Source organism: Marmota marmota, unplaced genomic scaffold (genome assembly GCF_001458135.2).
Source record: "Marmota marmota marmota unplaced genomic scaffold, marMar, whole genome shotgun sequence".
In the NCBI taxonomy this organism is placed as follows: Eukaryota; Metazoa; Chordata; class Mammalia; order Rodentia; family Sciuridae; genus Marmota; species Marmota marmota.
The window spans coordinates 495270-511325 of record NW_025999899.1 but is presented as its reverse complement, the minus strand read 5'-3'; the positions used below and the strand labels follow the sequence as shown (position 1 = coordinate 511325).

The 16056-nt window shown below is 45.2% G+C and overlaps 2 protein-coding genes across 2 annotated transcripts in view; one reads left to right on the top strand and one right to left on the bottom strand.

The window, feature by feature from the left end:
* Positions 1-2769, top strand: part of Slc25a11 (solute carrier family 25 member 11) — a 3181-nt gene extending 412 nt beyond the window's left edge. Inside the window, exons 2-9 of the mRNA XM_015505994.2 lie at positions 1-130; positions 727-879; positions 962-1168; positions 1343-1433; positions 1517-1607; positions 1690-1789; positions 1984-2035; positions 2172-2769. Of these exons, the coding sequence (XP_015361480.1) occupies positions 36-130; positions 727-879; positions 962-1168; positions 1343-1433; positions 1517-1607; positions 1690-1789; positions 1984-2035; positions 2172-2327 (945 nt within the window). The 5' untranslated portion in view covers positions 1-35 and the 3' untranslated portion in view covers positions 2328-2769. The remainder of the gene's footprint in view (positions 131-726; positions 880-961; positions 1169-1342; positions 1434-1516; positions 1608-1689; positions 1790-1983; positions 2036-2171) is intronic.
* Positions 2770-4080: 1311 nt separating this feature from the next.
* Gp1ba (glycoprotein Ib platelet subunit alpha) lies at positions 4081-7351 on the bottom strand. Its single transcript, XM_048798343.1, has 2 exons — positions 6759-7351; positions 4081-6533 (listed from the first exon to the last, which is right to left on the bottom strand). Exon 2 carries the CDS (start codon positions 6525-6527, stop codon positions 4488-4490), a length of 2040 nt encoding a protein of 679 aa, XP_048654300.1. The 5' UTR covers positions 6528-6533; positions 6759-7351; the 3' UTR covers positions 4081-4487.
* Positions 7352-16056: the final 8705 nt, after the last annotated feature.

Below are 16056 nucleotides of genomic sequence, written 5' to 3'. Positions count from 1 at the left end.
CTCACGGGACCGGAGCTGAGGGCCATTCAGTGGCGATGGCGGCGACGGCGAGCCCCGGGGCCGGCGGGATGGACGGGAAGCCCCGTACCTCCCCTAAGTCCGTCAAGTTCCTGTTTGGGGGCCTGGCCGGGTAAGCTCAGGCCCCACGGATGGGAAAGGAGGAGGAAGGGACGGGCGCAAGGACTGGGCCCGGTTTCTCTCTGGGTCTTTTACAGTGAACTGAGCCACCACGGGGTCAGCGTGCTCACCAGTGGTTTGTGACGTCTTTTATGGGCTGCCAAGATCTTTTCACCCATTGCAGGACCCCTAATGGACTGCATGCGGGGTCATTGCACGACCTTTGCCAAGCCACCTGAGTTTCCTAGCTTACTGCTTGGCACTGTCTAGCTGAATGGGGTTCCAGGTCATTAAGTGATTCCCTGAAGGACTGCTTGGAGTCCCAGATCATGGATGTCCCCCTCCTCTCTTCCCTGGGTCGAACTGCATTTCGTCCCCTCATTGCTTGACTCCCATGGAGCTGCCTGGACCACTTTCATTGCATGGCTCCTGCTGGACACCTATAATTTCCAGACACATTGCTCTTACATGCCCAACATGTCCAACAGCCTCCTGAGTCCTTACTCACATGACAGGCCCTGACCTTTGTAACTTCTTGCTACCAGGCTCCAGTAGGCATTAGTAGATCTGGAACTCCTGACCCTTAATTACACTCCTGCCTTCCCCCAGGATGGGAGCTACAGTTTTTGTTCAACCCCTGGACCTAGTGAAGAACCGGATGCAACTGAGCGGAGAAGGGGCCAAAACAAGAGAGTACAAAACCAGCTTCCATGCTCTCACCAGCATCCTGAAGGCAGAAGGGTTGAAGGGCATTTACACTGGGTACTGGCCTCAGATTGGGGAGAAGGGTATGGGTTGGCAGGTCTAAATCTTTTCCTGATGCGCTGACCCCTTTGCTCCTCAGTCTGTCAGCTGGTCTCCTGCGACAGGCCACCTACACCACTACTCGCCTTGGCATTTATACCGTGCTTTTTGAGCGCCTGACTGGGGCTGATGGTACACCCCCTGGTTTTCTGCTGAAGGCCCTGATTGGCATGACTGCAGGTGCAACTGGTGCCTTTGTGGGAACACCAGCTGAGGTGGCTCTTATCCGTATGACTGCTGATGGTCGGTGAGTTATAGGACTGAACCCAATTCAAGTCCCATTCTTGGAATCTGGAATGAAAGTACCAGTTTTTTAAACCCAGACCTAGAGCAGAATGTTTACTTACTCTTGCTCCCATTTTTTGCTCCTGTGGGCAGTGTGGACTGTCCTGATCTTGGGCTCTCCCTACTCTTTCTCCAGGCTTCCGGCTGATCAACGTCGTGGCTATAAAAACGTGTTTAATGCCCTGATTCGAATTGCCCGGGAAGAGGGAGTCCCCACACTGTGGCGGGTGAGGAAAGTCTCTGGAGACTTAGGGCTTGTAGGTTCTGGTCCCTAGTATTTCTGACTCTTCGTTCACTCTCCCACTTTCAGGGTTGTATTCCTACCATGGCTCGGGCTGTTGTTGTCAATGCTGCCCAGCTTGCCTCCTATTCCCAATCTAAGCAGTTCTTACTGGACTCAGGTAAGAACCAAATCTGGGCCCTTAACTCCCAGCCTGGCCAGATTGCTCCAAACTGACTATCACCTCCTGCTTTACTCTCCAGGCTACTTCTCTGACAATATCTTATGCCACTTTTGTGCCAGTATGATCAGTGGCCTTGTTACCACTGCCGCCTCTATGCCCGTGGACATTGTCAAGACCAGGTAAGTGTGCAGGCCTGGCTTGGATAGGTGTTGGAGGCCCCCCCTTTCTGTCTCTTATGCCCTTGCTTCTCTCCTCTGTCTCTCTCTCTCTCCCCACCCCCACAGTACTGGGGTTTTAACCCAGGGCCTCGTGCATGCTAGACAAGTGCTCTACCACTGAGTTACATCCCCCATCTCTGCTTCCTTTCTTTCAGGATCCAGAACATGAGAATGATTGATGGGAAGCCAGAATACAAGAATGGGCTGGTGAGAAAGCAGGGCTGGGGGCTTGAGTCATAGTATCAGATGCCCTGGGAGGGTTATGACAGTAGCTGGGTAGGGGACAGGGTCCCAAAGTCCACATCCTAGCTCTGTTACCCTGCGTGTCTGTTTGTCTGTCTAGGATGTGCTGATAAAGGTTGTTCGCTATGAGGGATTCTTCAGCCTATGGAAGGGCTTCACACCATACTATGCCCGCCTGGGTCCCCACACTGTCCTCACCTTCATCTTCTTGGAGCAGATGAACAAGGCCTACAAACGTCTCTTCCTCAGTGGCTGAGGGGGCAGGATACCTGGAGCCAATGTGCCGGGGCTCCCAGTCATCCATTGTTCTTACAGTCACTGCACCCCAGGGAGCCTGGACTCTGCTGCTCTGGGCCCCTCTATTTATTTCCCCTCCACAGTTTGGTTTCCTCCTTGTGTTAAAGGACTTTGATCTGTTCTACCCTCTGCTCCAGTTTGCCCTGCTTGGCCTAATTCTTATGACCACTCTATCAGTGGCTGTTCCTTGGGGGAGCTGGGATTTCTAGATTTCCCTTAGGTATTAGTTTTAGGACACAGAGGACAGCAGAAAATCCCCTTTCTGTGGGGAAACCAAGGCAGAGCAGAGGAGACAGAAGAAACCAGAAGCTATCAAGATGGTGGAAAGGTCTGCAGTGGGAGGCTGTGGCCCTTCCTCCCCTCACTGAGGACTTAATTAATAAATTGGATTGATGACACCACCCCCAAATCTGGAGAGTTGTGGGGATGAACAGGGGAGGAGTCTGGACAAAGAAGTTGATACCCTGGAGAACAGGAACTGGAGTTTTTAAGAAAAATTATTAAAGACAAGGCATCTGCTGGTTTTATGCAAATGCTGTGTAGGTCAGTTATGGTATAGTAGCATAGGGCAGAAACCCAAACTCCAGGTCTTGTATGTTGCTTCCCAGCTGCTTGCTCAGGAATGCAGCAGATGCACAAATCATCTCACATTAATCCCTAGGAAAAGCCTCTGGGATCTGGTGACTGCTTTTGTAGCCTCAAGAGGGAGGGGCTAAAAAATCATATTTTTGTGAATTGGGGTGAGGGCTGGGGGGCAGGGATTGTGGGGGTGGACAATAGAGCTGATCCAAAGTTTAAAAAGGATTTTGGCCAGAGACCAGCACTGGCTGAGGAGAGTGACTGCCTCATCCACTTATTGAGAATTGTGGTTGCTAGGCCTTGCTTTCAAGGAGCCTACAAATCTCTTGGAACATAAAGGGGCATGGGAAGGTCATACTGGGAGGAGTGCTAGGCTGTGTGCCAGGCCTTGGGATGGGCAGACAGCAGGTGGGAGCTGTCCCCTTGGCAGAACCTTGCCAATGGAACAAGAAATGAAACTCGGCATCCTGACACCTTCGCTGCTGCCTCCCTTCTTACCCACCATGCACACCGTGTCCTGGAGTATTGTGGCTACTTTGAGACACTTAAAGACTGGATCTTGTCCTTAAGGCACTTCAAGTCCAGCAAGGAAATGACAGGAACCGGGTATAATAGTGTGCTGCTGCTTCTGTTATCCCAGCAGTTCCAGGGGCTGATGCAGGATTGCCAAGTTTGAGTTTAAAGCCAGCCTCAGCAACTTAGCGAGGTCCTGTCTCAATAAATAAATAAATAAAGCTGGGGATGTGGGCGATGTGGCCCGATGGTTAAGCACCCTCCCTACCAACTATTTCTGAGGCTGCAGTAGTAAGCAGATAACCCCTTTTGCCCTGAGGGTTGCAGGCTACCAGTGGCTAGGCTTCAGCAATGTCCCTCAACTCCAGAGCGACTTGACTATTCTGTTCTGGAGTTTCTGCTTGAGGTGGCTGGTGGGTGGCCACCCCTGCAGTAGAGGAAGTGCCAGCTGTGACTGAAGGTTTGTTGGATAAGTAGTTGGGACCAGGGCGGGGGAAGTTGAGACCTTGGGAATTATTGTAACAAGCCCCTCAACCACTTTGGTTCCAAAAGAAACTACATTTTCTTTTTTATTTTATTTTTTTTTTATTCTACAAATAATGTACAATGATGGTCAAGAAGTATAAAACACTAAGCAGAGGGGGGGGGGTCCATATTTATGATACCCAGAGATAATCAGTGCTCTCATCTTGATATCACTTCACAAATTTTCTTCTATGTAAGGATGCCTGTAGGAGCCATGCAGTATTTTGTTTATCTGCTTTTCCTTAAATTTCCCCAAACTAACCATGTGGCTTGACAACACCCTATTAACCTAGGGAGCTTGGTTCTGTGACCCTCACAACTCCATCATCTCACTACCCCTCTTGATTTGTACAGTCTGGAGTTGAGTGTCTGGATATGAAGAGGAGGCTTCAAATAAAGGAACAGTAATTAAGTCCTCCCTGTGATGCTGTGGGCCTTACCCTCAGCCAAATTCCAATAGGAGAGACCATCAGACACTCAAGGTCCCCTGAACCACCCACCTTCAGAGGCTGTGGCCAGCATACCTAATGCTCACTGTTCCCAATAAGTCCTGACCACGACCCTGACTCAAGGCTGAGGGCCGCCGTCCTGATATCAGAGGCCCTATGCGACCATTAGCCCGTACCCACAGAAAGAGGCTAGAACGGAAAGTGGGGAGTGATCCTTGAAGGAAAAGCAGCCAGGCCCGAGGCACAGTCACTTGCCTTCCCCTCTGCACCTCCAGATATGTGGTTTCTATGGCTGTGGCCAGGGCAGCAGACTGGTCAGAGTCCAGGGCATGTGGTTTCATATGCCAGACCCAGGTCAGCAGTAGGATAAGGACCACAGAGGCAATCAGGAGCCAGAGGAGACCCAAGATGTAGAAGCCCAAGGGGAGAAAGCAGCAAATGTCAGGGTTGAGAAAAGGGTAAATTCTGGCGCTATCAAAATTCCCTTGAGCTGCTAAGACCATTTCAGATTCAGGAGAGATTATGAGGGAGCCTGAATTAGTAGGGAATGAGGTGTATTCTGTGGTGGTCAAGATTGTGGTGGGCTCTGCAGTGATTGAGGTTGGGGGTACTGACATGGTTAGGGTTATGGTAGCCTCTGGGGAGGTCAAGGCTGTGGTAGGCTCTGGAGAGGTCAGGGCTGTAGTGGCCACTGGGGAAGTCAGGGTTGTGGTGGCCTCCAGGGAGGTCAGGGCTGTGATAGGCTCTGGGGTGATTGAGATTGGGGGTATTGACATAATTAGGGTTGTGGTGGTCTCCGGGGAGGTCAAGTCTGTGGTAGGCTGTGGGGAGGTCAGGGCTGTGGTGGGCTCTGTGGAGGTCAGGATTGTGGTGACCTCCAGGGAGGTCTGGGTTGTGGTGGGCTCTGGGGTAGTTGGGGATTCTGGCTTGATTGAGTTTGGTGTGGTCAGGGTTGTGATGGGTTCACTAGTAGGGTTTAGACTTTTGGATAATGTGGTAGATTCTATGGCTGTTGGGAATGTGGAGGAATCTGGGATCTGTCTGTTTTGGAATATGGTCTGTCTCTTGGTGAATTCTTCAGTTAGAGGCAAAGAGGGCATTTGAGTCAGAGAAGCGGTAGATTTGGAGTAGAGTAGGTCCCAGTGGGTTGTATGGGCTTTGGTGTTGGTAGAGAATTTGGCCATGGTCCTTGTGGTTTCTACCATGTCAGTGTCATAATAGTCATCATACTCATCCACATCACCAATAGGGGGGCAATTTTCCCCTGCATAGTTATAGATAGGTATTTTGTTCAAATTGCTACATTGCACACTGGTCACATTGGAGGTCATAGCTTTGACATCCATACCCTCCTTCCATACGTAGACGTTGTTTGGGTTTTTCTCCAGCCAGTGACGGAAATAGAGAATCTCACAGTCACAATACCAGATATTGCTATGGAGAAAAACAAAAGAAAGGAGGAGTTTCCCAAAGAAGCCCTTTGGTATCGTGTATAGCCAGTTTGCTTGGAGGTAGAGGGTGTCAAGTTCCTCCAACCCATTCAGGAGCCCTGGGGGTAGCTCACTGAGCTTATTGTTGGCAAGATTGAGCTTCTGTAGCTGGGTTGTGGTTTCCAGGAGCCCAGGGGGCAGAGTCTTCAGCTTGTTGTGTTGCAGGTAGAGTTCCTGAAGTTTGCTTAGGCCTTTCAGTGCACCAGGAGACAATGAGGCCAACTGGTTGAAGGAAACGTCCAGGGTAGTGAGTGCAGGCAGTGCCTGCCCTAGGAATGGCAGGCTTTTCAATTTATTGTGAGATATATCCAGTGTCTCCAGAAGTGGCAACATTCCATCTGTCTGCAGGCTGCTCAGCTGATTTGTATCCAGATACAGCTGAGTAAGTCGAGTGAGAGACACCAGGGATGCGGTGGAGAAGGTAACCAGGAGGTTCTCATTCAGGTGAAGGATGGCTGTGTCTGCTGGCAAGTCTGCAGGCAGCACTGTCAGGTTCCGTTTTTCACAGTTCACTTCCAGTTGGCTGGCCGGTTTGGAGATGTCACAGATGGAATGGGAGTATAAGGGGCTTGGCAGCAGGAGCAACAAGAGGAGGAGAGGCATGGGGACCTGTAGACAATGGGAGTTTGAGTGAACATCCCACCAGCCTCTGGCATCATATACCCAGGTCCTGGACCTTCACACTTGTAGCTCCCAGAATCCCTTCCTGAAACCCAGTTTCCATACCTTCCACTCTCTTCTCCTAATCTTGCCCCTAAAGCCTAAACTACTAGCTTCATGTCCTTGGCTCTTACCCATTTGATAGATCCTCCTTCTCCCCAAACCCCAACTTACAGTCACACAGAAACACCTCCAAAGACAGAGAGCTTCTTCCAGGGTGTGACTCCGTCCTTCTGTCTTCCAGCTCCAGTGAGAGTCAGGCCAGGGGCAGGAAAGGGATGAGGATGGGGAGGAAATGCCAGACTGATAGGGTCTCCTGTGACCCAGGGAACAATCTCCCTTCTGAACACAAGTCCTTATCGCCTCCCTCCACAACTCCCCAAGCTCTTCTTTAGGATCTACTCTCTCACTCTTTCATTCCATACCGGGAAGATCCGGGGTGGACTCTTCTAACCACTACCCTTGTCCAGCTTTTAAAAACCTCGCCAGATACCACTCTTTCCTTCCGTTCATAGCTACATGATTAGAGTTGTGTGACTTTTTTTTAGAGTTGCCTAATTTTAATTCTTTCCTTCCTCACCTCCCTCTGCCTTCTCTCTCCCCAAACTACTTCTCCCCCAACTTACTCCATTGACTTGGTTCTTGCTAAGGTCACTAGTGCCCTCCTTCCTCTACATTCATTGGAAACTTCTCCATTATAATTTTTTTTGAGACAGAATCTCAATGTTGTCCAGGATGACCTCAAACTTGTGATCCTCCTGCCTCAACCTCCCAGATTGCTGGGATTACAGGTGTGAGCTACTGTTCCTGGCTTCATTATGATCTTATTTGATTTTTGTAGCCTATATGCCCACGGCTACTCCATGCTTAGGACTCTCCATTGGCTTACATGCAAGTGATACCAATTTTCTTGGTTTTCCTCTTACCTACCTGGTTGGACCTTTTTGTTCTCTTTTGTGGATTCCTCCTCTTCTGCTCCTGAACAGTGAACCTATCCCCAGAATTTTTTCTTAGGCTCTTTTCATTTCTTATACTCCATAAGTAACTGGGGTCATCTTCATTAATTTCCTTGCCTGCAACCACCACCTCTACCTTCAGTGACTCTCAAATCTATATCTCTAGTCCAGACCCCTCATCTGAGATCCAAACATATATATATCTTAATGCCTTTTGGGCTTTCATTAATATACTGGGAATGTAATACCAGGGCGCTTTGCCACTGAGTTACATCCACATCCCTTTTAAATTTTTGAGACAGGGTCTCACTAAGATGCTGAGGGCCTTGTTAAATTGCTGAGGCTATACTTGAACTTGCAATCCTCCTGTCTCACATTCCTGAGTTGCTGGGATGACAGGCGTGTGCCACTGTGCCCAGTTTCCAATGCCTTTTGGACTTCTCTCCTTGGGTGTACCACAAGCACAAAAATAATATGTTCTAAATTGAGCTCATATCATCCAAAAATCTTCTTCTATGTTGTTCAACCTGGCAAACGATACCAACATCCATTCATTCACCTAGCCATTCAATCAATTTTGAAAAACAAAATCCCTGATGCCCCATCCCCACTTCTTCCCTTCCTTAATCCTTATGTCCAACCTATCACCAATTCCTTCTGACCTATCTCTAGTCTCTTTCAAATCTACTCTCTATCCCCTCAACTCCAAAGCACTCTCTTCTCTCTAATTGCTTCCCTGCAGTAGCCTCCTACTTGGTCTCCCGATTTTTTAATTTCCCTTCTCTCCATTCTCCACCAGAGTGGTCTTTCTGAACTGCAATCTGCTCATCTCCTCCCATTGCTTAAAGTCACCAATGGCTCCTTATTGCTTTTAGGAGGAAATCTAAAGTCCCTTACATGACCTTCAGAATCCTGCAAGATCTGTACTTTGCCTACCTGTCTGGACTCATCTTTTACTACTTCTCTCTCTCTCTCTCTCTCTCTCTCTCTCTCTCTCTCTCTCTCTGTACTGGGGATTGACCCTACTTGTGCTTAACCACTGGACCACAACCCCAACCCTTTTTATTTGTGATTTAGAGACAGGGTCTTGCTAAATTGCTTAGGGCCTCACTAAGTTACCGAAGATGGCCTCAAACTTGCAATCCTCCTGCCTCAGCCTCCTAAATTGCTGGGATTACAGGCATGTACCACTGCACCTGGCTGTACACGCTCTCTTTTTTTTTAATATCATTTTTTTAGTTGTCTATGGACCTTTATTTCATTTATTTAAATAAATAAATGTGGTGCTGAGAATCAAACCCAGTGTGATCCTCTTGCTCAGCCTCCTGAATTGCTGCACTACCATGCCCAGCTTCCCAATAATTTTGGGAAGTGCTCTACACATGCTAGGCAAGTACTCTACCACTGAGCCACAACCCAGCCCCCTGTACACTCTTTTGATTATTCTCTTTCCTGTGGGCCTGAACTTCCCCTTACTCTTTACCCCCTTCTGCCTAAGTCTTATTTTTTCAAAAGTTTGCACTTAGAATTTTTTCCTTTGGAAAGTATTCTCTGATTTCCCAAGACCAGGTTAGGTGTCTGTTTCAAAGAGCCAGTACCAAGTCTGCTGGGCCACTGACACTTCTAAGAAATACCTTATTGACTGGTTCCCAGAAGGAATTCCATGCAAAAACCACATGAATTTGCCCCCTATTTGCTTACCACTGGTTACTGGACAAGGAGTAGGCACTTAAGCAAGATTCAATTCATTCATAGATTTACTATTTATATAGTTTTTCAACTGCAAAAATTATTGGGAAGCTGGGTGTGGTAGTGCAGCAACTCGGGAGGCTGAGCAGGAGGATCACATGTTCAAGGCCAGCCTCAGCAAGTTAGTGATGCCCTAAACAACTTAGCAAGACCCTGTCTCAAAATATAAAAAGGGCTAAGAATATAGCTCAGTGGTTAAGTGCCCGTGGGTTCAGTCCCTGGTACCCTGCCAAAAAAAGTTTGGAAATGTGGAGAAAATGATGCAGTTAATATCAGGTTAGTATCAGGAAGTGAAGTGGAAGCTCATATAGAAAGAAACTTGACTAAGAACCCTGAGGCTGGTGATTTTTACTGCGTTGGTATCAGAATTTTCCATTGTAAGCAACAGAAAACATTCTGGCTAATTTAGACTGAAAATGAATTGATTAAAAACACATTGGAGGCTGGGGATATAGCTCAGTTGGTAGAGTGCTTGCCTTGCATGCACAAGGCCCTGGGTTTAATCCCCAGCACCACAAAAAACAAAAAACAACCCCCCCCCACACACACACACATTAGAACTGGGGCACCGAGGCACATGCCTGTAATCCCAGTGACTCAGGAGGCTGAGGCAGAAGGATCATAAGTTAGAAGTCAGCCTGAGCAATTCCGTGAGGCCCTAAGCAACTTAGCGAGACTCTATTTAAAAATAAAAAAGGACTGGGTATGTGGCTTGGTGATAAAACACTCCTGGTAGTAAAGCTCACACACAGTCATGTGCCTGTTAACTCCATGTTGCACTCCATGTGACTTTGCAGACTCTATGTTGCAAGGGAGTCTGGGAAGGCAAATATCTGGCAATTTTAGATTCTGAAATAGGAAATAAGTAAACAAACAGGTAAACAAGGACAAAAAATACATTGGTTAATCCAGATGTGGTGGCACACATCTGTAATCCCAGCTACTTGGGTGACTGAGGCTGCAGAATTGCTTGAGCCAAGGAGTTCTAGGTTAGCTTGGGCAATATAGTGAGACCCTGTCTCAAAAACAAAAATAATCAACAACAAAAAACATTCACAGACTTCTGGGCTGGAGACCAGACATGAAGCTATGCTGCCAAGAATAGTGCCCAGAACCAGGCTGCAGAACCAGTCTGGTGAGCATAACTCTGCTTCTGCTGCAAGACCAGGCCACTGAAGCTTGTGTTGCCCCAGCTGCTGAGCCAGAAACTCAGTCATCACTACCTTCCCTGCTGCAGAGAGTCCCACACAATCCCTATTTCTTTGTGACAATAGCTTCTAATTCAAGTCTGGGTGTGAATTTGATTGGTCATGTGCCTGTTAACTCCATGTTGCACTCCATGTGACTTTGCAGACTCCATGTTGCAAGGGAGTCTGGGAAGGCAAATAGCTGGCATTTTTAGCTTCTGAAATAGGAAACATGTTCTGCTTCCCAAAGATTCTAAAGTTGAATTTTCCAAACATCAGTGGGAGATTCAAGTGCTTTGGCACCTAATACGCTTATCCTATATTTTACTTTCTTCAGATGTTAATGTCCTAAATTATGTTACACGTTTTCAAATTTTTCATCTTTTCTTCTCATCAGGCGAGGGTAGGCCATGTCTGCTGGCAGGACTGCAGACAGCAATGTCAGATTCCAGTTATCACAGCTCATTCTACCTGGCTGGCCACAATTGCTGGGTCATGTTCATTGCATGTTCACTTTAAGAAACTGGCAAACTGTTTCCCAGAGTGGATGTAACATTTTACAATCTCATAGCAACATATGGGTGATCCAGTTTCTCTGTATCCTTTCCGGCCTTTGGAGTTGTCCACATTTAATGGATAATGATGTTGAATATTTTTCACCTACATATTTGTTCTCTGTATATTTTCATCAGTACAGTGTCTCTTCATGTCTTTTGCCCATGCTCTGGTTGGCTTGTTATTTTTACTGTTACTTTGAACATTTTTTTTTTTTTGTACCGGAGATTGAACCTAGGGGTGCCTAACCACTGAACCACATCCCCAGCCCTTTTTAAAATATTTTATTTAGAGATAGGGCCTCACTAAGTTTCTTAGGGCCTTGGTAAGTTGCTGAGGCTGGCTTTGAACTTGTAATCCTTCTGCCTCAGCCTCCTGAGTTACTAAGATTACATGCATGCACCACTGTGCCCAGCATTTTGGACATTCTTGAAAGCTTGTTTGGAGGTTCTAGCAGGGGAGTGCAGCTACTTATATACTCTTGACCAAATGGTCCTCCTCTATTGGGGAAGGTTGTCCTCTTTGAGGAAGGATGAAATGTTGGGAGGGACATATGTTGAGTGGTGAAGGAGGAAAGTGACACTCACCTTGCTAGGCAGATCAGTTGAATCAACCCTGGCTATCAATGGAGTGACAGATGTTGCAGCCAGGTGGTCCTCACATCCTGGGTATTCTTTATATACCCTAGATACTATTTCTTTACTGGGTGTGTGGTTTGTGAATTATTTTCTCCCAGTCCTGTAATTTATCTTTTCATCTTCTTACCATTTTTTTGTAGAGCAAAAGTCTTACATTTTGACTGAATCAAATTTATCAATTTTTCTTTTATGTATTGGGTTTGTTTTTGGTGTAAACTCTAAGAACTCTACCTAAATTTTCTTCACTGTTTTTCTTTAGGTGTGTGTGTGTGTGTGTGTGTGTGCACACGTGTGCAAGTTCAAAACCAGCCTCAGCAACTCAGCAAGGTCCTCAACAACTCAGTTAGACCCTGTCTATAAATAAAATAAAATAAAAAGGGCTGCAGACGTGACTCAGTAGTAAAGTGCCCCTGATTTAACAGTGACTTTACCACTGAGCCATATCTCCAGCCATTTTATTTTTTATTTTGAGACAGGGTCTCACTGAGTTGCTTAGGCCTTGCTGGGTTGCTGAGGCTGGCCTCAAACTTGCAATCCTCCTGTCTCAGCCTCCCAAGCTGCTTGGATTATAGGCATGTACTAGTGAGCCCAGCTCTTCAGTGTTTTTTCTTTTTAATTTTATCATTTTATATCTTACTTTTAAAATCAAGTTTTTTAAAAAAAATTTGTGCTGGGTGTGATGGCATACACCTGTAATCCCAGTGGCTCAGGAGGCTGAGGCAGCAAGATTGAAAGTTCAAGGCCAGTCTCAGAAACTTAGCAGGGCCCTAAGCAACCTAGTGAGATCCTGTCTCAAAATAAAACATAAAAAAGAGGGGCGGGGGGACCAGGGTTGTGGCTCAGTGGTAGAGCGCTTGCCTAACGTACATGAGGCACTGGGTTCGATCCCCAGCACTACATAAAAATAAAAACAAATAAATAAAGGTATTGTGTCCATCAATGAGTAAAAAAAATTTTTAAAAAGGTGGGGGTAGGAATGTGGCTCAGTGGTTAAGCAGCACTGAGTTCAATCCCTGGTACCAAAAAAATTTTTTTTTAATTTTGCTTTTTAAAATTTTGTTCAATTGGTATACCACTTGTTACAAAGACTACCTTTTCCCCGTCGAATTGCTTCTGTACCTTCATCAATAAACAGTTGACTTGAGCTTGGCCTGGTGTTACACAACTTGGAATACCAGCTACTTGGGAGGCTAAGGCAGAAGGATACAAATTTGAGGCCAGTTGGAGCAATTTAGCAAGTTCCTTTCTCAAAATAAAATTAAAAGGGTTGGGGATTTAGCTCAGGGTACAACATTTGCCTAGAATGTGGTAGGCCCTGAGTTCAATCATCAATACTGTGAAAACAAACAAAAAATGCTGGGCACAGTGGTGCATTCCTATAATCCCAGTGACTCAGGAGACTGAGACAGGAAGGTCTTAAGATTGGGGCCAGACTAAGCAATTTAATAAAACCTTATTGTCAGATCAGGCGAGGCAGGCAGCGACCAAAGGAGGCAGATTTAAAAAGGCTGCCAAATGAGATTTTATTGAGATATCACTCCTGGGTGGAACTCCATCAGACCCACAGAGTGGACAGGAGAAGGGTCTGAGGAGAAACCTTGTGGAAGCTTGACTGGATCGGACTTTTATGGGGCTTACAGCAGGAAGGGAAGGGCTTGGGACAGGAAAAGGTGTTTTTAGGGTCCCTTGTCCCGTTGGAGTTGGTCAGGGGAGTTGGCTGAACTCCAGGATTGGCCAGGGGGTCCTGCTGATTGACAGGCGTTGGTCAGGAGATCTCGCTGATTGACAGGTGTTTCCGACATTGCCTGATTGATGTTCTTTTCCCATTCGGGCTGCTTTGTTCTAAGTAGCCACCAAGTCCCCACCACCGACCTAATACCTATCTCAAAATTTAAAAAGGACTGGGGATGTAGCTCAGTGATAGAGTGCTTCTGGGTTCAATCCCTAGTACCTCCCTGAAAATAATGTCAGTTGATTCCAGGCTATTGTGACACACATATCCCAGGCACCTGCAGGCTGAGGCAAGAGGATGGAGACCAGTCTGGGCGACATAGTGAGACTCAGTCTCAAAAAAAAAAAAAAAGAAAGAAAGAAAATAAAAAACAGGTGTGGTGTACAGGTATGATTTCATCTATTTGGGAGCTTGAGGCAGATGGATCACAAGTTCAAAGCCAGCCTTGGCAACTTAGACCCTATGTCAAAATAAAAAATAAAAAGAGCTGGAGATGTGGGTCAGTAGTAGAATGCCACTGGATTCACTCCCCAGTATTGGGGAAAAAAAAAAAAGTCAATTGGATCTATTTCTGGGTCTTCCATCTAGTTCTATTGATCTATGTGTCTATTCCTGTAATTCTACACAGTCTTGATTACTCTAGCTGTATTAAAATTTTTAAAATTGGGTTAACTGCTTCCTACCATTTTCTTCTTTTTCTTCACAAGTGTGAGGCACTGGGTTCAATCCTAGCACCACATAAAAACAAATAAAGGCATTGAGTATATATACAACTTAAAAAAACAAAACAACAAAAAAACTGTTCTAGTACCAGGTTCTGTGGCTCATGCCTGTAATACCAGCAACTCGGGAGGCTGAGACAGGAGGATTATGAATTCAAAGCCAGCCTCAGCAAAAAGCAACAACTCAAGAGTAAACCCTTTTCTCTAAATAAAATATAAAAAATAGGGCTGGGGATGTGGCGTAGTGGTCGAGTGCCCCTGTGATCAATCCCCAGTACCCCAAAAAAACAAAAACAAAAAATGTTCTAGCTGTTCTAGTGTCTGCTTTTTTCATATCAAAATTAAAATAATCTTGTCTGAATCTACAAAAGTCTTAGGGCTCAATGCTGTGGTGCACTCCTGTAATCTTAGCAATTCAGGAAGTTAAGGCAGGAAGATTGCAATCTGAGGCCAAGTTGAGGCCTTTGCAATTTAGTGAGATCTTGTCTCAAAATAAAACTTTAAAAAGGGAGAGGCATGTAGCTCAGTTTCAATCCACACTACCAAAAAAAATTTTATTAGAATTTTGATAGAAATTGTGTTAAATCTTAGTATGTCAACTTGAAGAGAATTGGTTTTTTATTGTTTGTTGTTTGTTTTTTAACTGGAGATTGAACCCAGGGACACTTTACCATTGAGCTACATCCCAAGCCATTTTTATTTTTTATTTTGAGTCAAGCTCTTGCTAATTTTTAGCAAGAAGTTGGCCTCAAATTTGCAATCCTTTTGTCTCAGTCTCCTAAGTTGCTGTAATTACAGGCAAGTGCCACTGCACTCAGCTTTTATTGAGTTTTATGATTTATGAACATGGTTTGTTTTATCCGTCAAAGTCTTCTTTGATTTCTTTCATTAATATTGTATAATTTTCAGCATATAGGCCTTATACATGTATTTTAAAATTTATACCTAAGCCTATTTTTCTTTTTCTTCTTCTTTCCTTCCTTCCTTCCCTCCTTCTCTCCTTCCTTCCTTCCTTTTCCTCTCTCCCTCCCCTGCCCCTCTTTCTTTTTTTTTTTGTATTGGGGATTGGGTCCAAGGCCTTGTGCCTGCTTGGCAAGCATCCTAGAAGAGGTACACCCTTAGCCCCTCTTTCCTTCTGTCTTTTTAACTATTGTAAATGATATTACATTTTTAAAATTTTGGTGTCCACATATTCATTGCTGGTATACAAAAAATATAATTGATTTTTATATGTTTACCTTGTACTTGCGTCCTTGCTGAATTCACTTATTAGTTCTAAGAGTTTCTTGAAGATTCCTTGGGGTTTTCTATGTAGATAATTATTAATTTGCAAATAAGAACTGTTTTATTTTTTTTCCCTTCCAATGTACATATACTTTTCTTGCTTCTTGTACAGGCTAAGACTATTAAGCTGCATAAGAATGGTGAGAGCAGAAACTCATGCCTGGTTCCTGATCTTATGGGAAAAGCATTCTGTCTTTCATCATTAAGTATATTAGCTTGTAGGAGTTTTGTAGATATTCTTTATCAAGTTGAGCAAGTTCCGCTATATTCTTGTTTTTCTGTAGGCACATGAAAAGAGCATTCTGCTGTTGTAGAGTGCAGTGTTCTATATATGTCACTTAGGTCCTTGTTGGTTGATGTTGATGATATTATTGAGTTCTAATATATCCTTCTTGACTTTCTTCTAATTTTTTTACCAATTTTTGATGGAATGGTGTTGAAGTTTCCAACTATACTTGTGTGTTTCAGTTCTATGAATTTGACCTTTGCATGTTTACATCTCTGTCTGGTGCTTACGTATTTAGGATTGTTATCTTCTTAGCAGATTGACCTTTTATTATATAATGTCTCTCTCTGATAATTTGGTAATTTTCTTTGAAGTTCACTTAATGTGATATTAGCCTAGCTCCTTCTCCTTCCCTTTGATTAA